The sequence below is a fragment of the Eublepharis macularius genome, chromosome 12 (genome assembly GCF_028583425.1).
Source record: "Eublepharis macularius isolate TG4126 chromosome 12, MPM_Emac_v1.0, whole genome shotgun sequence".
Classification (NCBI taxonomy): Eukaryota; Metazoa; Chordata; class Lepidosauria; order Squamata; family Eublepharidae; genus Eublepharis; species Eublepharis macularius.
In genome coordinates, this window is record NC_072801.1 from 20,094,278 (window position 1) to 20,119,777 (window position 25,500).

General features: G+C 43.1%; 1 protein-coding gene across 2 annotated transcripts; it reads left to right on the forward strand.

Annotated features, from left to right (window-relative positions):
• Nucleotides 1-6,373: 6,373 nt before the first annotated feature.
• On the forward strand, nucleotides 6,374-24,817 carry LOC129338600 (acyl-coenzyme A synthetase ACSM3, mitochondrial-like). 2 transcript variants are annotated; one of them, XM_054992957.1, is made up of 14 exons: nucleotides 6,374-6,428; nucleotides 6,997-7,206; nucleotides 8,805-9,015; nucleotides 9,760-9,967; nucleotides 11,489-11,632; nucleotides 12,147-12,303; nucleotides 13,920-13,999; nucleotides 17,812-17,935; nucleotides 18,346-18,426; nucleotides 18,583-18,684; nucleotides 20,941-21,068; nucleotides 22,255-22,354; nucleotides 23,267-23,386; nucleotides 24,579-24,817. In XM_054992957.1, the coding sequence occupies exons 2-14, from the start codon at nucleotides 7,012-7,014 to the stop codon at nucleotides 24,663-24,665; spliced, it is 1,737 nt and encodes a 578-aa protein (XP_054848932.1). In that variant the 5' UTR covers nucleotides 6,374-6,428; nucleotides 6,997-7,011; the 3' UTR covers nucleotides 24,666-24,817. The 2 variants fall into 2 exon arrangements, with proteins under 2 accessions (XP_054848932.1, XP_054848931.1); XM_054992956.1 differs by lacking the exon at nucleotides 24,579-24,817 and having other exon boundaries at nucleotides 23,267-23,494.
• The last annotated feature ends 683 nt before the right edge of the window (nucleotides 24,818-25,500 follow it).

The following is a 25,500-nucleotide window of genomic DNA, read 5'->3' on the forward strand; positions in this document are numbered from 1 at the left end:
TCCCAAAACACTTCACTGCATCACAGGTGTGAATGAGTTAAAGTTGGTTTTATTAAAGAAGAATACCAGTATCAATATGCTATGACAGGAGTATTGGCTGGAATGGCCCAAGCAAGGTTAATTATAGGTCAAAGTCCCCAACCCCCCAGTGGGAAAGTAAGTCCGTTAGGATTTTGGCACACAGAGCCTGGGAAGAGGGGAGGAGGGAAGGGATGAGCTCTGTTCAGACTCTTAGGAGCTTGGTGCAGTCTCTGCTGTAACTTCAAGGCCGTGTTCCCAGGCCTGCCAGGAAATCTTAACCAAAACACCTGCAAGATAAGCAGCTAGCAACCATTCAGCAAAACAGATTTCCCTCTGCATGTTCTCAGAGGCACACTAATTACTTCAGCAAGAAATCCATAACCCGTGACATATGCTGGAGGCTTATCTGACGCTACTTTGATCTCCATTTTGATCTAGCTTCTTCCTTGTGCAAACTATAGCTGTCATTCTTTATTTTCATCCAACTGTTTCCTTGTACCGTGTACAATATATGCATTTCCCAACATTAAACATGCAACAATAAATCAGAACAATACGTGTATATTATACATATACATTATCAGGGCTTTTCTGGGAAAAGAGGTGGTGGAACTCTCTATTACCAGAAATGTGTGACGACGTCACTTCCGGAAGTGATGCCGCTTCCCGGAACCCAGTACAATGCATTATGACAAGATAAATGTTAGTAAGCTTGGAAAATTACACTATCATTAGAAAGGGTTTTTTTTCCTTTCTGTATCCTCTATAAAAAGTGAAATCTTCTATTCCCTTTCCCAAACATTTCATTTTTTTGGAATCATATTTTAAAATATGCAAGAAGGAGGGGGCCTCTAAAAATCCAAAACTCATCTCACAAATCTAAATTCTAACTAATTTAACTAATTTCCAAAATTCATTCTCAAAATTCCACAGAGTCTGAAATTCCTAATCTAATGAATATTGAATTTTCAAATTTTCAGGGAGGGTTTTGCTTTACTGGAGCAATTCAAAAGAAGATATTCGACTTTAGCTTTATTAGATTTATACTTAGATGAAAATTGCTTTTTTTTGTTGCCTGCCAACTCTACCTTACCAATGGCTAAGCTGTTGTGACATTGCGAAATGCTGATAAATATTCCAATGTCCCAGACAAACAATATTCATAAAAACTTCCTTAACAGCCATATGTCCACTGCAATGTCAGTGATGTTAATCAGCTGAGGGTTGGGAGAACCATTTGAGTTACAGCTATTAAGACATAAGAACACCTATATGCTGATGAATCTATCGATGAAAGCCTTCTGTGACTTGGACACAGCTATCCATTCCTAGCATAAAACTGGAATAACCATAACTGATATTTTAACTAATACAAATAACCATAACTGATATATTTAATTAACACAGAACCAATCTGCATTCAAAGGCTGTGGGAAGCATAGCAATGTTAACTTCAGTCAACAAAAGACTGAAAGTAACACACATACACCCACCCTCATGAAAAGAAAGCAGAATGAACTCAAAGCAGCACACACAACCCCCACACCCCCATGAAAAGAAAGCAGAATGAACTCAAAGCAGCACACACATGGGCATACACAGCTCCCACCACACATGAAAAGAATGAACTAAAAGCAACCTAGCCTCCTCTGCAGAGCCCACCTGGGCCCGAGCAGCTTCTGCTTGCTCTCCCTCCCTCCCTCCCTCCCTCCCTCCCTCCCTCCCTCCCACACACACACACACACACACACACACACACACACACACACAGAGAGAGAGAGAGAGAGAGAGAGAGAGAGAGAGAGAGAGAGAGAGGAATGAAATGAAATGCAGAATGAACTCAAAGCAGCTTAGCCTCTCTGGAGAGCTGGCCCCAGCAGCTCTGCTCTGTTCTGCTCTGCTCTCTCTCTCTTGCTCTCTCGCTCTCACTCTCTCATAGAGAAATGAAAAGAAAGCAGAATGAACTGGAAGCAGCTTAGCCTCCTCTGCAGAGCCTGCACTGGGCCCCAACTTGCTCGCTCTCTCTTTCTCTCTCACTCACAGAGGAATGAAAAAGCAGAATGAACTTGAAGCAACTTAACCTCCTCTGCAGAGCCCGAGCTGGGCCCGAGCAGCATCTGCTCTCTCTCTCTCTCTCTCTCTCTCTCACACACACACACACACTCACACACTCACTCACACACCAACAGAGGAATGAAAAGAAAGCAGAATGAACTTGAAGCAACTTAACCTCCTCTGCAGAGCCTGCGGGGCTGAAGGAGGAAGGAATTACATGGGCAGATTCCAGAGCTGCCAGAACACCATTCCAGGGCGTTCCCCCTCAAAAAAGCTCTGTACATTATGCATAACTATCTAAATTGTATATTAAAACCATGCAGGGTGGATAAAAATCAATGATTTTTTAAAAAAAAATTTAAAAAATCGGATTTTTTTTATTTAAATCAGATTTTTTTGATTTAAATCGGATTTTTTTAAATAAAATGCTTTTTGAGGAAAATATATTACCATCCAAAGGTTATTCCATCATGAAATAAAGATTAGTTTTTAATTATGGCTGTATATGTTTAATTTTTTTGGTAAATAAATTCCATTAATCCATTCACAATGTCATGCTCTTCCAGAGGTTTTTGTAAGATTATTGGGCAGTTTCTCTGCCTACAAGATATTATCACAGATGCTTGGTTTTGCAGTTCTCAAAACTGAATTTGTGTCAGCTCAGCAGAGAGCACATGCCTCTTCTTCACAGCAAAAATGTTATAACATGAACAGAGTTGAGAAAAAGACCTTAATCCTATCGTTCTACAAACCTATGAAGACAGAATCAACCCCTCCAGTGCTAAGTTTCAAGAAGTTCAGTGAATAGAAACAATATTTTTCTGATTGTTTGGAGTGGAATAGATCTGCACAAGAAGAAACTAAGTGTGAGGAGGGAGGGGCAAGCAGTACAAAATGAAAGTGAAACTTTTTGAGCACAATACTGCACAAGTCTTTGGATCTTTTGTGTGTATGACCTGAGGTTTATCACATTCTTTCCTTGGAGGAAGAAAGCTATAATGGCAGCAGGCCGTAAAAGAGACCCAGTTTGGGAATACTTTAATGAAGTTCCTTTACCTATCGGTAAGGCAGGCATCTACTTGCATATTAAAGTTATACCAGCAAGAATTAGTCTTTATGTAGAAAACTATGATTTAAATCAAGCCTTAATGACTGGTGATTTAAATCGTGATTTAAATTGTGATTTAAATCAGTTTGATTTAAATCAAATCCACCCTGAAACCCTGCCACATAACTGCAGAGCTAGTGTAGCATAGCAGTGAGGGTGCAGAGCAACAACTAAAGAGACCTGGATTCAAATTCCCACTCAGCCACAAAGCTCTCTGGGTGACCTTGGTCTGCATATGCAATATTCAAATCAGTTATGTCAATGACACACTTCCGGTGATGTCAAGGGTGTGGCATATGCTAATGAGTTGTGCTAATGAGTTATGCTAATGAGTTCCTGCAGCTCTTTTTCTACGAAATGACCCCCCCCTGAGCCTAGCCTTGGGCTGGCCCTGCCACCACCCTCCTCATGGTGACTGTGGGTGGAATGTTCCAAAGCATGCTTCACTTTCAGCCACCCTGCACTTTCCCCTTTGAACCAGATCAAAACCTCTTGCTCTGGACGAGCAAGACATTGTGTGGATGTTTGCTTTAAATGCAGGGGCTTCCTGCTGCGGTTCCTAGTGTGGAAGCAGCCTCTGTCCACTTTCTCCACTGGGAGAGTGTTTGACGGGTGACGTTTTCAACTGTCTCTTTCAAATGATTTCTGCATTTTTGCAAACCCTGACTACTGAGACTTTGAGAACAGATGAAGAAAATGTATTTAAACCACAGATAACTAAACCACTGGTTCTGAACTTTAGACACCAAGTTGTTCCAAACATTAACAATGGCCCTGGAAAGATACCAACAGCCCGTATAAGGAAGGATGCTGAGACAGGGACTCTCAAGGAGGGGTGATTAACTTTGAAAAGGCTCTGATCTGTAACCTTTGCTAGTTTATTTATTAAAAATCAGTAACCAAACAAGACTAAGCAAGTAAGATTAAAGGCAAGGAATGTTGAACAAAACCAGGCTGCTGATCCAATATTCTGTCTACATCTATCCCGAGCACTATACATCTCAGTTTCACACGTCATGTAACTTACAAAGTTATCACAATATCACAAGTAAAAGAGGGAGGGGGAAATCACAAGGTAATGGATCCAGCCAGCTTTTTCACTCAGTCTCACTACTTACTACAGCTCCCCTCCCACATGACATTTTTCTTTTTCTTTCTTTCTTTCTGTCTTTCTTTCTAGTCCTCCTTTCTCACTGAGACTCAAGACGGATTACATAGTGTGCAATTAGTACAATCATTATCAAGGACATTTCCATTAACAATGCCATAAGATAAATAAATACAAATGTACAAAGACATAGCATTAGCAAGGATCCAATATAAAGTTGAAGAAATGTTGAAACAGAACATAATCAATTCTAGGGCTGACATTAGATAACATGAAGCACAGGTACATTGGAGTACATATTTAAAGTAACAGATAATACGTGAAGCAACATAGTGGTGAAGTCTATGGGCCCTAACTCATAAGCGAAGCATGTGAGAACCCCTCCCTATAATACAGTCTTCCTATTTGAGTAAAAAACCTCTTTGAATAATTCGGTTTTGTATCATTTGTGGAAAGCCAGGAGAGTGGGGACTCTCCTGACTTTTGTCCATGCGGGTCCCATAATTGGTCCAAAGGGCTCTCATTCCTCCCTTTTCCCCCAGCGGAAAAGTTGGCAGATGCAACCCGATGGGTTGCAAAACCCGCCAAAGATTCATTCTGCTAGCAGTGCTGCTTTCCTCCAGGGCAAGAGAAGGCTCCCTTCATTGGGAAAGGGCCCCTCTTACAGAACAGACCCAGGGGATCCAACCGAATATAACATTTCAACAAATAAGAGAATTGTAATCCTGTGGCACATTATTAAAAGGTAAAGGTAGTCCCCTGTGCAAGCACCGAGTCATTACTGACCCATGGTGGGGACATCACACCACAACGTTTTCTTGGCAGACTTTTTACGGGGTGGTTTGCCATTGCCTTCCCCAGTCATCTACACTTTACCCTCAGGAAACTGGGTACTAATTTTACCGACCTCGGAAGGATGGAAGGCTGAGTCAACCTTGAGCCGGCTACCCAAACCCATCTTCTGCCAGGATCGAACTCAGGTCGTGAGCAGAGCTTGGGCTGCAGTACTACAGCTCACCACTCTGCGCCACAGGGCTCTTGAATGTGGCACATGATTATTGAATCAAAAAGACGAATGAAAAATCTTAGTGAGGATCCTGAGAAGTCAACACAAATCATGAAAGGGCTGTTAAGTGATGACTGCAATAGATGCTCTCATCAGCATCTCATGGGTGGATTAAGAAATGTTATATAAACCTCTTCCTAGGAATACCATAAATTGGACAGTATGACACAAGCCACATTCAAACATTCTGTCCATGATGGGCAGCTTTGTTCTCATTCTCACGCCCCCTCACATCTCCTTCTTCCCCATCAGGCACAGCATATGACTCAAAACTTTCAGATTCTGAATAGCCCCCCTTCCCCAACAGGAGCTTAACTTTTCGGCCAATTGCTCTTCCCATCTTTCTGTAACATGATTTCTTGTTGATGTTGAAGAAAAAAACCCCTATTCCCATCCATCTAGTAAACTTTGAGCTACTGGACAACTGCTTCTGTAATGACGAGCACTGCAAATGCAATCCATTCAACAGAAAAGAGCAAGAGTCCAGTAGCACCTATAAGACTAACAAAATTTGGGGTAGGGTATGAACTTTCGTGTGTCACAGCTCACTTCTTCAGATACAGCTAGAATGTCATAATGTTGTTAGTCTTATAGGTGCTACTGGACTCTTGCTCTTTTCTACTGCTACGGACAGACTAACACAGCTACCCATCGCAATACATTCAAAACACTGATAATTTTAAATTGAGAAGAAATGACTAATTTGAGAGAAAACAGGCCTTTGAATAGCATATCAATTTGAACTTCAAGCATGTTATTTGCGAGAAATTGCAGCAACCACAAATTACAATCATGGCTGGGAAAGGGAAATGGAATTTTAACATAAATTAGTATTAAAATTAACCAATGTAATTACAGAAAGGACGGAAAATCTGGGGGAATGGTGGTGTGCATGTGGTGAAAGGTTAACCCTGAACTGGAGATAAGGCAGACAATTTGGGTTTGTCAGATTACAGATTAAAAGTTAATATTTACTTGTATGTATTGAGTGCTGGCTATTTCTCCCAATACCTTTTGCAGATCTTTCTTTTATGTTCTCTACGATCTGGCCTGAGGGACCTGAATATTTGGTAAGTTGCCTGCATGCAGACACAGGGGGGTTTTTGCTCCAATTTACAAATCCTATACTTTTCCTTTAGTTTCGGAGTGGGTTGATATAATAATGTACTGGGATTTTTTCCCCAACCTAGAGATGCCATTATAAAGATAAAACAATGTAATCCCACATAAAATACCGGCCCTGATCCTGTGAAAGGTAGTCATGAAAGCAATGGGACTTAAATTGGCCACAGTACAATGAAATTAGCCAATTGCAAATGGGGTCCAAGCATAAGAACAGGGCAGCCATATTAACTTATCATAAGCAGCATTCAAATCAGCCACACAAAATGTGCAGATATCTATACAGGATATTCACAGACAGGGGGCTTTCTTTCATGCCAACCCTCTCCATATGGTATATGAGGGCCTTTCACTGGGCTGGCGCAGCCTGAAGAAGTGGATATTCCAGGGTTGAAATTTCTACCCGAGAAGTATCGTGGCTACAGACCGAAATCCACTGGAACCAGCTCCGTGCAATAATTTTGTTTCAAAGCAGAATTGAGCATGATCAACTTTTGTTCTGCATTTCTGTGAAAGGTGAAATAAGCCACCATGGGTAGAATGAAGCTTCTCGCCAGACTGCTGGCCCTCAAATCTTTTAGTGCCCCTGGACTGCCTTACAGAGTCAGGAGTTACAGCGGAGCAGCATCCCTGGATTTTGCAGACTACGAAGCCTTCCTCAGCGATGTGCCAGAGCATTTCAATTTTGCAAGTGACGTGCTGGATAAATGGAGCCAAAAGGAGAGGGTATGTGGTATTGTTTTGGTTGGTCTTAATGGAAGGTGTGACTGCACAGCTACTGTTTGGGGGATTGGCTATGAACCATATATGCTCTTTGTCTACTTCAGGAATAACTTGATTCAGCTGATAAAGAGAGGGATTCTTCTGCAGGCATAAGTATCCAGCAGGACACACTTGGTAATACCACACCTGTTTGGCTTCTGTTGATTCTTTCCTTAGCACATCAATTAAAATTAATCACCAGTATTGTTAATATAAGGACTATGATATTGTTCCCCCATTCTCAAGCCTTTCAAAGGGACCTTTGTGTCCCATTTGGCATAAGAGAGACACGTGATATTTTTTGTTTATGTCTCTTACATTTCTGTTTCACAGGTTTTTCATGGTTTTTATGTTTTTTTATTGGACAGGCAGTTCCTTTTTGGCTTTTTCTTCCAACAAGACCAAAACCATAAGCTGACACTAGCACCACTCTGCACTCACTGAAGTCTGCAGGTTATCCGATAGAGGATGCAAAAAAGAGGGGTTTAAGATTAAGGCCTGAAAGATTCCCTCCCCGCTTTTAAAAATCCAGCTTGATGAACAGTTCCAGAAACCCTGGGTTGGTCTTAATAAATGATATGATCAAGGTGGGTAGCCGTGTTAGTCTGTCTGTAGCAGCAGAAAAGAGCAAGAGCCCAGTAGCAACTATAAGACTAACAACATTTGTGGTAGGGTAGGAGCTTTCGTGAGCCACAACTCACTTCTGCAGACAGTGTACTCATCTTTGCAATGTCCAGTGATGGGGGGAGGGGCTGGTTAACGGGGCCAGGAAGGAATTTCACCCTTGGTGAAATAAACTATTCCCTAAGCCAGAGGAAGCTACACACCACTCTTCTGGAAAAGAGATGTGTTCCACTTAAAGGAGAAGGGGGCGGGATTTGTAATGATTTCAAGAAATGGCTGCATGTGTCTTTAAATGTTTGGTGAGATAGGTGAAGAGTGGGAGGTGAAAGAGAGAGATGAGTGAGTGATATGATTGGTTGATGACAGAGAGTGGGCGGAGTGAAGGCAGTTTTCAGTTACTGAGGGAGAGAAAAAGATTCAGTTAGGGCAAGAGAGGAGAGCTGTGTGCAGCCTGAGGGTGTTCATGTATTTGTGAAGGAAAGGCAACCTGAGTGGAAGCCTGAACTGAGTGTGTCTGTGAGACTATATATTCACTCTATTTGAAGCAGGCAAACTGTGTGTGCACCTGAGAGAGAAAGAACTGAGAGTGAAAAGAATAAATAAATAAATTTTTAAAATGCTGAGACTGGGCCAAATTCACTCAGTTTGCTTCAGGGCTGAGCAGGGATAGGAACCTGGGTTTCTCTGCATTTAACTTTATTTGCTTCATTTATATGTTGCCTTTTGTCCAATGGGGACTCCTCCATGCGAGATCTGTTAGGCTGAGAGTGTGCGACTTGCCCACGGACTGTGAAGTCCCACCACCGTAATTCCTCTACACATTTCAGAGTTAAGCACCAACGGTAACAGCAGGTTTGGGAATGGAGTCCTGTAACATCAGAGAAGATTTCTTAATTGTTTCCTACATCTTTCTTTTTAAAAAAATGTGTGTCCAACAGGAGAGAAAGAATTCTTCCAATCTGGCATTGTGGTGGATAAATGACAGAGGGGATGAGGTTCGGTGGAGCTTTGAGGAGCTGGGAGTCTTATCCAGGAGAGCTGCCAACATGCTGTCCAGTGCTTGCAATCTACACAAAGGGGAGAGAATCCTCGTCATCCTGCCACGGATACCAGAGTGGTGGGTTGTAAATGTGGGCTGCATAAGAGCAGGTTAGTAATAACTCTGAGGGCAAAAGTAGATGAGAAGGTGTCCTCAGGTCTGCCATGAAGAGTCTTTCTACACGAGACATCTTATACAAGAATGCTCAGCTGTAGAGAGACACAATGTTAGCCGAGAAGCATAGTTTAAAAAGATAGAACCAAAGGCTCTGTCAATTTCACCTCTCTATACAGAGCCAGCAGAGATCACTCTTCAGAGGGTTTGTTAATTTCATCTTCCTCCGCCCTAAAGCTCTGCTAATTTCATCTCCCCTTTGGGAGAGGTAAAGATGAAATTAACAAACCCTCTGAGGAGAGATCTCTGTAGGTTCTATGTAGATAGGTGAAATTGACAGAGCCTTGGGCCCTGTCTTTTAAAACTATGCTTCCTGGCTAACATTGCGTCTCCCTATACGTGTGTCCTGATGTACGATGACTCATGTAGAGAGACTTGAAGACATTGTTGCCATTTAAAAATGCCTAGCCAAGATCTCCCCCCTTCCCCGCACTGGGTGCCTTTTCAAGTGCTGAAATACCCATGAAATACCCACTTCATAAGGCATTGGGAAGGGGGGACAAGAGTGTTGCAGCCCTTGCAGCACTTTTAGATGACTTTAAAATGCCAGCAGCGGCCTCAGAGCAGCCACAAGGTTGCCATCTCACCTAGCTTGGCTTTATGTGCGCTGAACTTGTGAGCGGGGTTGTAAACAATGCTTTTTTGGAGAGGGTTTTAATTGAACTTTGTTTCACTTCTAGGCATCGTCTTTATTCCAGCTACAGTCTTACTGAGTGCTAAAGACATTCTGTTCAGGCTTCAAGCCTCCAAAGCCAAAAGTATCATCACAAACGATGCCATAGCGCCGTTAGTGGATTCTGTAGCATCCAACTGCCACCACCTGAAAAGCCGGATCCTGGTTTCTGAAGGCAGGAGAGAAGGATGGCTGCATTTCCAAGACCTGCTCAAGTGAATATTGCTCCTGCTGAAACAATAATTGGGGGTGGGGGAGGAGTTAAAAATGCTTGGCAACTGTGCAGACGGGGACCATGCTCAGAAAACGTGTGGCCATGCTGTTATCTGAACAAGGTTCATGTTCATATTTTGTATGTGCGTACGGCTTTGATAAGGGCGAAGAAACACCTGGAAAAAAATCAGTGCTCAGATTGCACACATGGACCTTACTGTTACAGTGCATAAAAGGAGGATCTAGGCATGGTTGAGATGCTCCTAGTAGGCATGGACATAATGTCCAAAAAAGGCACCAAAGTCAGATGAACACACAAAGCTACCTTATATTGAGTCAGGACATCGGTCACTATTGTCTACTCTGTCTGGCAGCAGCTCATTAATGTTTGGGTAGAGGTTTTTTACATCAACAATCGTGTGTGTACGGTGCCATCAATTAGCAGCCAACTTACAACAATTCTGTAGGGTGTTCAAGGCAAGAGACAAACAGAGGTGGTTTGCCATTGCCTGCCTCTGTGTGGAGACACAGAACTTCCTCAGTAGTCTCCTATCCAAGTACTAATCAGGGCCAACCCTGCTTAGCTTCTGAGAACTGAGGATACCAGGGCAGCCTGGTCCATCCAGGTCATCAATAATTACCCGATCCTTTTTTAACTGGAGATGCTGGGGGTTGAATGTGCTCTGCCACTGAACCATGTGGACCTCCTCCCTCAATGTCAAGCTGACACTGTGCAGAAACTCAGTTTATTATGGGATGTTCACACATACCTTCCCAGCCTCCTTCTGTACTGAGTAAGGTGGTTTAATTCCAGCTTGGATTAAATCAAGCTCCTATGACATGAACACAAGCATCCAGGTTAAGTAGAGTTACGCAGCTGTCCTGTGCAGAGTTTACTCTAGTTTAAGCCCATTGAAATCTATTATTTATTTATTTAATTTTTAACGTGCCCTCCCCACAAGCGGGCTCAGGGCAAGGTACAACATTGATTAAAATACAACTTAAAATCAATTATAAAAACAGATAAAATACTGTGCCCCTTTTGGGGCAACCAGTGGGAGATAGAGTTACTTGTCTAGGGCAAAGTAACTCTGCCATGGTTAGTTTTCCTCCCACTGACCAGGATGCTAAACCTGCAATGAACTATTGGTGCCAAGAGTCAGCCCTTAGACGACTGATTCTTGTACTTTATTACATTGTGTGGTCATCTACATGATACTATGTGGGAGGGCAAATCTAGCGCCTGTATTTAATAAAGAGAAGAATCCATCCTGAAGCAACTCACCATCCAAAAGGCACTTCACATAGGGCTGATTCTAAGTAGTGTGTTAACTGGACACTTTTCACTGCTCAAGAAAATAATTCTAGAGGAGTAAGCTATGTTGCATTGTACCAAAAGCCAACAGGAGTCCTGGAGGACTGTAAAGACTATGAATGTGCATCTCTATGGGCCACGAAGTGTGTACCACGGTCATAGAATGTAACATGTATAATGCATTTAACATATCTTCTCTACTTTAAAGAACTGCATCCGATGAGCACCAGCCTGTCAAAACAAGGAGTCAAGACCCAATGACTATCTACTTCACCAGTGGCACCACGGGTTATCCCAAAATGGTGGAACATTCCTGTTGCAGTCTTGGACTGGGAATGACAGTAGGGGCAAGGTATCTCTTTCCAGATCCATCTACAGAGGAGATTAGCCCCCTTTATCGGGCCTAGAGTGGTGGGGGCATGCATGGCATAGAAATGAAGTAGCCCCCAAGCCTGTCAGGCCAACCAAATGCTTTAGGTCAATGTGACCCTTGGATCAAAAAGTTTGCCCCTGTTGTAAAGGTGGTGATGACTGCCATCAAGTCATAGCTGATTTATGGTAACCCCTGGTGGGGTATGCATGGTAAGATACTAACAGAGGCTATTGCCTGCCTCTGCAACCCTGGTTTTCACTGGAGGTGACTAACCAAGGCAGACCCTGCTTAGCTTCCAAGATCTGATGAGATCAGGCTTGCCTAGGCTATTCAGGTCAGGGCCTGTTGTAAAGGCTATTTTGCCTATGTAAATTGTGTAAGAATTTTCTTTAAGGTAATTAGACTGCTGCAAATTATTCATTCAACTATCATCACTTTGATGCAAGTTAAAAAGCTCATTATCAAAACACTGTTTTTGCTTCATTATTAATAGGACCTGGATGGGCTTGAATCCTGAAGACATGATATGGGGTCTGTCTGATACCGGCTGGATAAAGTTTATCTTTGCAAGTGTGCTTGCTCCTTGGCTTCAGGGATCTTGTGTCTTTGCCCACAGCAAGCAGCAGTTTGAGCCAACAACTGTTCTAAAAGTAAGAACTACCTCATCTTCTCTATTTAATACAAAGCAGTCAAATGGCAAAACACAGTTTGGACTTTCACCACCGCCTTTTCCACTCACAAAAGAAGGGGGATGGCATTTTCACCAGATGGCCACACCCTAGTGCAATCTCCCACGTTCACCTCCATGATATTCCTGGTATGTTCTCTGACCCACAGGGACACAAATTCAGTAGTCATAGAAGAATGCCAAAAAAGAGGTGAGGAAACAGCCATTTGTGTACACAGCTATACCCCCACTGCATTAAATCCGAGTCAGATTTTTAAAAGTCTGTGGCATTCACACACACAATTCAAATTCAGAGGGAGATAGTGTGGTCTTAAGATGAATGGGCTAGTTGTGGGAGTCAGGAAAGAAGCCTGCCCCTTTCCAGATGTGGGACCTTCAAGCAACAATAGTGATATAACTTGCCAGATGTTATTAAACCCAAAGACTGACTCTGGTTCACAGACATAGCAGCACCACACACAAAACAGTCTGGCATTGATTTAGAGTTTGGAAATGCTCTGCGTCGATATTCAGCACATCTTGCACACAGGGCCCACCCAGGCATGCACACTTGGCCCCTTGCCCATAAAAAAGTTGTAGCCATTCCTTTTCATGAGTCAAAGAACTGGCCATACTGGTATGTGCGAAGAGGTATATGTGACCAAACCTGGATGTGACCAATGTGACCACACCGGGGCCCTTTTCATACTGCTTACCTTCAGCTGCAACAACACGGAACATCGCGTTTTCTCGCACGAGATTTGCGCAACGTCGCGCAAATCTCTCGCGAGAAAACGCAATGTTCCACGTTTTTAGCATGATGTTCCGCATCGTTGCGGCTCAAGGTAAGCAGTGTGAAAAGGCCCCTGTATCAGAGCCAGACAGAACTGCAAACTACCAGAAGTCTCTTGGGCCAAAATGACAAAGTTTTCACCTTCCTTCAGATATGCAGCAATGAAAGCCCTGGGGCAGTTTGTAATTTCCCACCTTTCTGTCAAATACATGCACTCCAAAATAGCTCACAAGAAAATCCATCAACAAAATAGCTATTAAAGCCAACAATTGAAACAATCCAGAGTAGTAAGTAGCATCAACACAAAAAAAATTCAGAATGACGCAACTACTAATCATTGAAACTAGGAGTACTAGCGCAATCTGTCTCTTCTAACTGGAAGCAGCTCACCAGTGCCTCAAAGAAAGGCCTTTCCCAAGACCTGCTATCTTCAACTGAACATGCCAGACTGAACGTGGGACCTGCACACACTCTACTGCTGAGCAATACCCCTGGCCCCAACCCCGTAAAGACAGGAAGACTAGACCACCTCTTCTTTGATCAGATCTTTCTTCAGCTCCGAGTAGTTTGCAATTTGACAACTGCTATGCAGATTATGATCCCAAAACAACTCCTGTATATCTCCACACTGCTAGATTTTTTGACTAGCCCAATTCACATCCTTCTTTTGGAGAACAGGTGTAGGAAGCGTGAAAATGCTCTTGCCATTAACCCTATACAATCTGCAATGTAGTTGAAAATTAAAATATTAAAAAGTGGGGCCTCTTTAATCATAGCATTTATTACGGGTTTTCTGTCGCTCTTAGGCTCTTGCCAGTTATCCTGTGACAATTTTCTGTGGCACGCCGACTATTTTCCGCATGCTTTTGCAGCATAATGTGAGCAGGTATGTATTGTATGGTAAGAGAACTGAAATAAGACACATTGGTGCTTAACTAGTAACTATTTGCAAAACTCTAATAGCCAAGGCAAAACAGCAACTGATACAAACAAACCACAAAACACTTACCTTACTGCAGCTTTTTAGGACCTAGGTTCTGTACCTTTCATACAACAGCAGCAAACTGTGCCTGAAGGCAGTCCGTCACTCTCTGACTTGGTGCTGCAAAGCTGAAATAAAGCAAATTTCTTGAAAACGCAAGTAAGATTTAACAGTACAACTTCATTGTCTAATGGCAACTCTGTTTTCTAAAATGCTAGCAATACTTCTTTTTATTTTCTCCTAGAAACTCTCATGAGAAAACAGTGTAATGAGCCCTTCAAGATCAGACCAATTCTCCATCTAGTTCATACACACACACCTGTTTCCCACAGGAGTTGACTCTGAGAAGGTCCATAAGCAGGAGTACCAAGTTTAAAGCTTCCCAGCAACTGGCATTGGTGTAGTGGTTTGAGTTTCAGACTAGGATCTGAGTTCAAATCCCCACTCTGTCATGGCCCCTTGCTGGGAGAGCTTAGGCCAGCCACACACTATCTGCCTAGCCTACACAGAAAATACTGAAAGACAATTTGGGTTCTCATTGGGGAGGAGAGTGGAGCTGAGTAGAAAAGCAGTAATTTCTTCTATTTTAAAAAATGTGTACACCCCTTATAACCTAAACCTACGTGGGCAAGATTAATACTGAGTACTCAATCTGAAGCAAAACTGACAGCCAACAAACCCTATGAATAGGGTTGCCAAGTCCAAGTTGGGAAATTCCTAGAGATTTGGGGAGTGGAGCCTAGAGCGGGTGGGGTTTGTGGAGAGGAGAGGCCTCAGAATGGCATAATGCCAAAGAGTCCACCTTCCAAAGCAGTCATTTCCTCCAGAGGAACTGATCTCTGTCACCTGGTGAACAGTTGTAATTCCAGGAGATCTCCAGCCACCACCTAGAGGCTGACAACCCTACCTATTCCGACACGAGCAGGGAATCCCAACCCTTTGTCATCAAGTGTCAACGCACACGCATGGGTTACAAACTTAAATGGTTTTTATTCAACTTCTTCATACATTCAAGGTATCTCTACTCACAGTTCTTACTAAATAACAAAAGGAGAGAGTGCATCTTTCATGCACAAAGGTGCTTGGTGGAGCTTTGTAGACCCAGTGAATGTGGTGAAAAAAGAGAGATGACTTGCTCCTCTCCCTGCTGAGGTGTGAATGAACAAAAGAGGAAATGGCCTTAACAAGTTTTGGTGGGCTTTGAATGCCCCAGGAACTGAAACCTGTGGGCTAAGACACTACAACTCCCAAGATGCACTTCTCTTAAAACTATAGGCATACATTCTAGTCTAGTACATATTGATTAATATATTCAGCTTGCTGCTGGAACAGTACACTACCTATGAAACCCCCTTAATCCAAGGCCTCCTCAGCCTTCCCAATCCACCAGCAAGAGCCTCTACTAAGCTATCCTTAAAGTTTCCACTCTCAATGGCCACACTACAGCAAGAAGGCCTACTCGTGAACAGCATTCAGCCTCTTTGAAGTTTACTTCTTGGGCCCAGGAATCAGTGGTTCTCTATGCTGACTCCTGCTGAAAAGTAACATCGTAATGCTCCCCTCTTTAGATAATTTTTGTTGTCATTGAAATATATATAGCTTTGATGCTACACCTCAGAAATGACGAGGCCCAGATTTCTTCATTGTGCTACGTCTCCATCAATTTATTTCTCATTAAAAATTTTACACGCTATAATAAAAGCGGATAGTCAGAAAACAGTGGGACTTTACTACCTGTTAAATTAAGCTACCTCTGGGAATATAAAACTGCCATAGCATCTCTTCAGTACTCTGGTTTCTCTTTAGATTGCATAACTCTTTCGCCTGCCTACCTAGGATCTCTTCAGACTTGAAAATGAAGATAAAAAGTATTTCTCAATGGTCTTCAACAACTGTGATTTCATAGGCTAAATAATAATTTTTTTAAAATAACAGCCCTTACTGTGTCAAATGGCTGCTACCTACAGGTGGGCAGGAAATTTTTCTCTAGGCCAAATAAAAGGATACTATACGTTTTCTCCATTGAGAGAGTTTTTGCTTCCTTCATGGCTGCCTCAGCAAAGAGACAAGGTATAACGGTGGCTTCTGGTAGCAGATTTTGGAGGGCGGCAGCCTCCACTCAGGAGCTGGAGAAGCTAGTGCGGCTACTTTCCTGATTCCCCAGGTGCCTTTAGAGACAGCATAGACTGAGAGCCAAGCTACAAGTGACGCCTTACACAGGTTGGACACTTGTCAGCTTACCTCAAGTTTTGATGGGAAATGTAGGCATCCTGGTTTTACAGCTTGGCTCTCCATTACAGCTGCAAGACCAGGATGCCTACATTTCCCATCAAAACCTGAGGGAAGCTGACAAGTATCCAACCTGTGTAAGGCGTCACTTGTAGCTTGGCTCTCAGTGGTGGAGACAGCAGGCCTTGCTGACCAAGCGACAAACTATCTTTGCATTAACTTTGCTCTCCTCTCGCCTCTGCTTTTTGGCCACTTTCTCGCTGTCATGCCTACTTCCCAGCTCTTTTCGTACTCCAGAACAGGGCTTTACTCCTGAGTAAGCTGGATTCCTCCTCCTTTGACCCCGTCCCAAATTTGGGGTGTCAATTTGGTGAGACAGACACATGGTGATTTTGGCATCCAGTCTTAGTTCCAGCACCAAACTTTCTAAAACTCCTTTGGAAGCTTGAAAATGTTGGCTGTTTTTTTTAATCGTATGACAGGGGCCATTTGCACACATCATTAATGTCATGCAACATCGCGCAACACTCACGGAATGTTAGTGTCTTTATGGCATGACAGGGTCATCACACCACGAAAATGGAATCATGACGGGGTGACGTTAGAAATCGCGCCATGAAGACGCCACCGTTCTATGAGTGTTGTGCAATGTTGCGCAACATTAACAACCTGTTAAAACAGCCAGGGTAGCAGCAACTTTATTCCGAACTGCAGAATGATGTAAAACTCTCCTAGCTGGACTGGTTTGTTTCCCGCAGGAGGAACAGTGGACGTTTCGAAAGACAGTAGGTTGCCAGCCTCCAGGGGGGACTTTGAGTTCTCCCAGCATTACAAGTGATCTCTAGACTATACAGATCAGTTCCCCTGGAGAAAATGGCTGCTTTTGATGGTGAACTCTGTGACTCATTCCCCTTCCCAAATCCCACCCTTCCCAGGTTCCACCCCAAAACTCCAGGAATTTCCCAACCTGGAGCTGGCAACTCTAGGACACACATAATTACAATGGTATTTGCTTCAGCCTCTGACTGACCTAACCTATAACAGCAATCGAAAATGTACTCTAATACCAAAAATTGTATTCTGCTTGAGATCTGTATACCTTCCCTACTGAGGAAGTAGTAATCTCTTTTCACAGAAGTTAGCAATGCACCTCTAAGCAGAGTTACACCCTTCTTGGTCCACTGAAATCGATTGGCTTAGAAAAGTGTAACTATGCTTAGGATTGCTCTGTAATACTTTTCCACATATAGGAGCAAACTGTGTTGTGTATCAGTTCCAGCATCAGACTAAGATAACTGAGACCTGTGTTCAAATCCCCTCTCTTCCATTAAGCACACTGGGTAACCTTGGGCTAGTCATTCTCTCTCCTAACCTACCCTACAGGGTTGTTGTGAGGAGAAACTGAGAACTGCTCTAAGCTCCTTGGGGAAAAGGTGGGATTGAAAAAAAATACTAGACGGATGTTTTTTCTGTACATGCTTATTCAGCTATCACTTCAAGAGCCTGAAGACCTGTTTAAGTGGTGGGGAGCCAATGAACCCTGAAACGATGGAACAGTGGAAGGCCCAGACAGGACTGGAGATCCAAGAAGGCTACGGGCAGACTGAGACTGTAAGTTGACACACAATTGTTTGCAAGTTGGAGGAGCTGCAAAATATTACCGGGGGGGGGGGGGAGATAATAAACAGAGTAGTTCTCCCTCCCTATAGTGCAGTGTGAGAATGTAGCACTTTGGAGCAAGGTAACTAAAAAGGAAATTCGCACCTAGCTCCCAACAAGAGGTATGGGAACACCTGTATTTTTCTCTCCCCACCCCCTTGTGCTGTAGAGAAGAATTTGGGAAGAACCTTTTGTGATCTGCCAGTGTCCCATCTAGTTTTGGCTCTGATAAACCTTTTTTTAATGTTCAACAAAGTTACAGTTGGGAAGATCTATACCACAGGAAGAGAAGCATTTGATTCATTCAAACCCATTGACAGCAAGCATTTGATTGCACACACCCCTGTCGTTTGTTTCCACAGGCCATTCTATGTGCAACAACGAAAGGGATGAAAATCAAGCCAGGTTCCATGGGAAAGCCATGTCAACCCTTCGATGTCCAGGTTGGAATTTTTAGAATGAGGGGGGCATTTGTAATTAGAATATAACACATGTAATACAATTAGATGAAATGGTGTTACTGCTTTCAGTTAGAACGCACTCCGCTAAAGAGGAAGAAGCAAGCTGAATGTCCAACCGACAGCTCTTCTTCTTTCTAGATAATTGATGAACACGGAAATCACCTGCCTCCTGGGGAAGAAGGTGACATCGCTGTTAAGATTAAACCGAAGAGGCCTTTGGGTCTCTTCACCGGCTATGTGGTAAGAAAAGTTTAAAGAAAGGGTAATATATGGAACAGGATTTTCACTAAAGAAGGGGGGATGCGATTGAACAGTAATTCCCAACATACTGTCCATAGGCGCCATGGTGCCCACAAATGTATTTCCTGATGTCCCACTTGCTTTTTTACCAAAGCAAAGAACCAGTCCTGGCTTTCCTCTGCCTTACCAGTGCAGGAGATATTTCACAAGATCCCAGAAGGCATTACCTGGCTATAGGGAGTGGCCTCATTGGAAAAAAACTGCCCCCCTCCAAGGAGAATGTTTAGCCTGGAACCTTCCAACATTTGGAAACTGTCCCCATCATGGTAGCCATTTGGTGCCTGGTCCCACCTCCTACGGTAGCCATTTTGCGACAGTGTCCGCTACCCTTTCTCAAAATTCCAAAAGGCCCCCAGACTCAACAAGGTAAAAGATCTCTGCAACCAAGACTCGAAAGCCAAACCAGACAAAATGCTGGGAGATTCAAACTCAGAGCTTCAAAGCTTTTATACACATGGGGAAAGGAGCCATAAAGAGCTTCAACTTGGAACAGGGTCAGAAGGCTTATACCAGTAGCAATGTGCATATTTGCCATGCAAAACTGACACACACCCTGATCACACTGGAAAGGAAGAAAGAGGGGACCCCCCCCCATCTCTTTGCAACTTTCTCCCCTCCCCAGCTAAAAAACAGCATATGAGGGACTGAACTGTGTTGATATGTGAAACCAGGAAGGGGAAAGATTTAACCCTTTCTCTTCCTGCAGTATGGCCCCAGTTCAAACTAGCAACTATTTCAGCTTTTTTAAAAGTTCGGAAGATCCAGTCATGATTGTCCAGCATCACAAGTAGTTTATCCCTGACTTACATACGAGTAGTATAAAGACAGTGAACAATGAGACGGTATTCCGTTTTTTTTTAAACATTAGAAAATAGCAGTCTTCCAAAGGAAACTGACTAGCAGTCACTTCTGCAGAGACAAAAAAAAAGACTACTCATTACACACTGGACAGAATTCACAGTCAATAGAGGTGGCTTTTCAAAAGAACTAGTTTTAAAAGGGCAATTTGGAGGCCTGCCTCCATTTGTTATTCCCGTAAGTTAGTGAAAGTGCTCTCTTCCTTAGCAGCATTTTCCATTTGGCACATTTTCCAGCCATGCTACTTGCATGAATTGTTGTGGGGAACATCACTCGATCACAATAGCTCACACCTTCCCTTTTCCCCAGTAGGGGGCAACCCTTCATCGAGAATTGCAATATGTTCAGACCACTCTGGCTAGGACACTCTCATATTTCTTTAGAGAGTCTAACCAGGAAGTGGATATTACTTATACTTTGTGCTTTTAATGTATATGTCCCACAAGGTCCCTGCTTCAAGGAGTTTATAATCTCACCTTTGAACGAAAACACAGAGAGAGCGAGAATAAACAGGGGAAGAATCTGTGTTAATTCCAGCTACATATACTTAGCCTGATTGCAGCATCACACTGGTGGGATGCAAAGACCCCACAATGCAGTTTAAGCAAGTCCCTGAGTATGTGTAAAATGGCACGAGGAACCACTTTGCTTTGTCAGCAACCATTGTATTTAAACTGGGCTGAAGTTTCAGTACCAGCGGGGACTAATGGGTTGCGCCAGAGCACTATAGAAAAAGGGGAGAGATACAGAGGACAGATTTGAAAGATAAGTGAAGCCTTATGCAGGTGATCTGGTAGGTATTTCCCAATCTAAAGGGCACCAAGGGGGACAAGATACCCTCTATCTTACACTTTTTTAAAATCCTGCCCTTCCTGTAAGGAGCTGTAGGTGGAATTTGTAGTTCTCCCTTCCCTATTGTATTGATAACCCTGTGTGCTGGTGGGTTAAGCCAAGAGACAGTGACTGGTCCAAGGTCAAGCAGTACGTTTGACATCAGTGTGTGGATCTGAAGATGGCTTGCCCACATCCTAGTGCAGTGCTCTAGCCACTGCACCACCCTGACGCACTGCTGTCTGAGAAAGTAGGAGAGCATTGGATAGCTGAAAGCAAGGGAGATGGAGGCCTGGAAAGTGACGGGAAGGCTTGCCTTGGGATTTGAGAACTGGTGCTAGAAAATATGAACTCACACTACTGAAAAACGTTGCCTTTGAGCCCATCTGAGAAAAGTTGTGTGTGATATTCACTCCCCATACATGCAAGTCAACCACTGAGTAACTGAGTGAAGAACCCATGTGTGTAAGCAGGGCCTTCAAGAAGCTGTTTCTTTTGGGGTTTTAGGATGATCCAGAGAAAACGGCCTCAACAGAGCGCGGGGACTTCTACATCACTGGGGACAGAGGACTTATGGATGAAGAAGGATATATCCAATTTATTGCACGAGCTGACGACATTATATTATCTTCTGGGTATGCTGATTTTCTTAACATTTTTGCCTAATTCCAAGTAATCCCATCACCCTTATTGGCAATGCAGAAGTTAAAATGCAATTGAGATGTGTTGGTGTTGGTTATGAAGCCACCACAAACATCAGCATAGATTCCACCAACAAAAATGGGACACACACCTACAAAAATAGAGGGGAATGACATGGAACCCATAAGGTTAATAAATCGGCGCAGAATCATAGCCTTGCAGTCATACCTAGCAATCTCTTGTATGCATGATGTCTATACCTAAGGGAGGCTCCACAGCCAAGGATAGACAAACATAACAAACATACAGAAGTAACTTGGTAGGAACCTATTGGCTTATTACTATGACTGACATGCAGCTCTGCCTATCACATGATATGGCTTCAAAGGAGCTCTGCCCACATGTTCCAGTCACCATAAAGCATCTGGGGAAGAAGCAGGAACTGGGAGTTGGTTTGGAGGCAGTATCTAAGATATTAATCGTCTTCTACCACCAGCTGGTTAATGCTGAGCCAGGAGTGAAGTACCTGCTTTGCTGGTCATTGGGTACCTAGCTTTTACTTGAGCTCACAGACTAATTTGTACATAATGATCCCTTAACCACGCAAAAATGTTGTTAACACTCAGAAAAAAAAGCTTCTGATCTATTTTTGACAATAGATTTTTTTTGTTAAAGATATTACCCTACCCAACAAAAACAATATAACTAGATCATTCTCATTATCTGTGTTTGCCCAGAAGTCCTCTCTCCTAATATTGCTTTATCTAAATCCCTCCCTCTAACCCATCTATCCAATGGGGCTTAATCCCGGAACAGAGTTCTTAGGCTGGCCCAGTTAGTCATTCAGAAAAATTCTGTTTGTCTTCTATCCCCCACAATTTTAACTTCCTTTGCAAAACAATGAATATTTGCTGTTACATAAGTGGGACCTAATAAAGAGTGAATTGAACCTATCTTTGGATCAATATCCGTAACAGCCTGCGTGGGAATGCCAAAGTGGGAATCTTCCATGATTCCTGTGCAGTCCCACCACTGGATTCTCCCCACCTTAGATTGACCTCAAGCTCTAGCTAAAGATCCAGCGCTGACATCTCAAGTTCAATGTACATGTCTTGGCACACCAGGCTTTGCTTCAAAGCGATAGACTGCCATGGTCAAAACTCTTCCTTTCACCATTAGGTACCGCATTGGGCCATTTGAAGTGGAAAATGCCTTGGCAGACCACCCAGCTGTGGCCGAATCGGCTGTCGTCAGCAGTCCAGATCCCATTAGAGGAGAGGTAACATGATCAATAGGACTGTCAATGCAAGAATAGCTGGTATATATTTATCAATCACATTATCTTTCCTCCAAAGAGTTCAGGACAGCATATGTGATTCTTCCCTCCTCCATTTTGCCTGTGAGACAATGACTGGCCTATGAGCACTTTCTTGGGCTTCGTACTGGACTGGGGAATCGGACCTGGGGCTCCCAGGTCCTACTCTGTCACTTTAATCACTGGCTGTGCTTTGTGGGCAGAAAGTCTCAAGTTTCTAGTTAAAAGACCCTCAGGCTGGCTGCAGTAAATTAGTGGAAGGAACTGAAATGGTATGAACATGAAGAACCTGTCCGCGTCACACAACAGAGGGATAAAATTGAAATACGGATTTGTGGGTTAAAAGAGAAGGAACAAGAAATGCAAGATCATCCCTCGCCTGTTGCCATCATTAACAACAACAACCATTAGAAATCATTTATTACACAACTGGTGTAGTGGTTAGAGTGTTAGAGTAGGGTCTGGGAGACCCAGGTTTCAAGCCACACTCTGCCATGGAGGTTTGCCGAGTAACCTTGAGCTACTCACTCTCAGCCTAACCTACCTCACAAGGTTGTTGTTGCGAGGATAAAGTTCAAGAGAGAAGAATGTTGTAAGCCTCTTTCAGTATGTACTGGGCAAAAAAGCAGGCTCTAAATACCTAAATAAATGAATACTGCTAATAAATTTCCAACAGACTAATTAAATGGGCATATAATAGGACAGCAAAAGAATCACAGCCAGAGTCAATCTGCAGGAAAACTGATTTTTATAATGCATTAGCGAAAACAATGTTCAAGATCACATACAACCTTATTCTTTCTCACTTATTTTGCAATGGTGTAAAGATACTCGTCTTACTAAGTGTTTTTAAAATCCCATTTGATTTGGTCATAGGTTGTGAAGGCATTTATCATCCTGTCTCCTGCCTATCAGTCAAACGATAAAGAAAAATTAATTTTGGAGCTGCAGGAGCATGTCAGAAAAGTTACGGCTCCGTACAAATATCCCCGGAAGGCAAGTATAGCACTGCTGTTGTTAAATGATGCCCTGCTGAACGGCAGCTGGTTGCTGGTTTGCACCATTTGCTGCTGCTGCAAACAAAAGTGACTTTTTGTCATCTTGATGCATTTGCTGCTTTGGGGACTGGAGGGGCAAAGAAAGATTGGGAGCACCTGATCCTATGAAAAGCAAAACAGGAACCAGGAAACAAACAAGGGGCTTATTGATTTCTATACTGCTTCTTTAAGAGGGGGAAAAGATTGAGTAATGCAGTTTACAGACCATAAAATAAAATCAGAAAACACGAGAACAAAAAATCCCCAATACATTAAAATCAGATCTTTAATTTTTGTAATCCATCTTGAGTCCCAGAGAGAAAGACAGATTATAAACAAAGAAAATAAATAGTATCAGGATACCATCATAGCAAGCCCTGGAATTGTCATACAGAAGACTGGGAAGGCTAAATTTCTCCCCTTCCCTGTTTACCACTTTCGGTTAAAAGGTTTTTCAGTGATAGCATCTTTGATGGAAAATTAGATTGACTTTATTGCAGGTTTGGTGTGGATGTGGCGGGGGGGGGGGGGCTGAGTGAGTCAAAAAGGGAAGGCAAAGCTGTCAATTTTTCTTCTCTCGGGGCTCCTGTGCCGTTAAAAGCTGCCAACTTTCAGCAGGCATTACTCTTCTGGTGGTCCTGGTGTCATGGTTTAGCAAACTTTCCCTACTGAACTTCCACTGACTATAAAGCAAGAGGAGTTAATTAATACATGTGGTATAGAGGATCATTAAAGGGTAAAAGCCAATGACATTTCAGAGAAATTAGAATCTTAGTGTCTGGAATGATTCCAGGACCAGGCAGAGGCTGCCAACATTTTTTTCCTGGGTCCTTGTGACTTTCACAGCAACATAAGCAGAAATCCCACAGGTGATGCTCTTCTGCATATGCAGGGTGGGTGGGAAGACTGTGGCAATTCTGGATTCTGAAAAAGGAAATTAAGGAAGAACAGAATGCAGTGCAGTGAACTTTGGGGAAAGGAAGGAGACTGGAATGGAGATCCATGCCTGAAAAAGAAAAGAGTTGGCAATCTTCTTTCTTTTCAGCCTTGTCTTAAAGACCCCTCTCTCAATCACGAAACGAAGTTCAAGAATTCACACAACTCCAAATGTGCTCAGATTATCTCTCTCTCTTTTTACTGTTTCAATTTAGATAGAGTTTGTTCAACAACTACCCAAGACCATCTCTGGAAAAACTCAAAGGAAGGAGCTGAGGAAGAAGGAGTGGGGAAAGGCCTAATTGTGCTCTGAAGCTAAAAAAAAAAAATCCCCCCAACAGGACTGGTTTTTCTCTGCCACTTGGGTTGTCTCTATGGTTATTCCACTGCTACCATTAATAGCGCTCCATAGCCTTGTGTGTGGGAGGGTAACAGAATATTCACTCTCCATTAACACTAATGTAAATGTCATTATTTACTGGATATAGGCATATGGGAACACATGATCAAGTTTCTAACTATTCCTAAAGCCCTATTGTGGTTGCTAGGTGTCCAGTATTCACCTGGGCAGTCCGGTATTCACTTGACTTGTCCAGGGGAAATAGGACCAAAATACCCAACATCTGGCCCAGGAGAAAGAAAAAGGCACAGCCATGGGCTCACCCTGCAAAAGCCGCTCAGGTGGGGGTGGTGGATGACATAACTTTTGGAAGTGACATCATCACGCTGGGCCAGGTTTTTTTCCCTATTCCACTTGGCAAGTATTTCAAAGTTATAATTCCTTTGGATGAGGCACACATGACATCTTGGTGATATTTGCTTTCTGCACACGTACTGGAAATAAGCAAGCCTCTAAAAACCAGCAGCAGAGAAAGAAAGCCCCTAAAACATCAAGGAGTTGAAGACTACAATCTCACCCACTTCCCCTCTTCACTGAGACGTTGTCCATGAAGTCCCCCAGTCACCAACAAAACCTTCCTCTCATACCAATGGAAAAGCTGGACGAATCCAGCCCAATGTGTTTCATCTTCAGCCAGCTCACACTTCTAAATTCAAACGGCAAAGACAGGAACACAGAAACATAGAGCTGGAAGGTAACCCAAGGGTCATCTAGTCCAGCCACATGCACAGTGCAGG

Excerpts from the sequence above, each read along its gene's own strand:
- LOC129338600 (XM_054992956.1), top strand. The coding sequence starts at position 7,012 with ATGGGTAGAATGAAGCTTCTCGCCAGACTGCTGGCCCTCAAATCTTTT. Across the intron at positions 12,304-13,919 it reads AGCCAACAACTGTTCTAAAA|GCTCTTGCCAGTTATCCTGT; the intron begins GTAAGAACTACC and ends TGTCGCTCTTAG. Across the intron at positions 18,427-18,582 it reads GTCAACCCTTCGATGTCCAG|ATAATTGATGAACACGGAAA; the intron begins GTTGGAATTTTT and ends TCTTCTTTCTAG.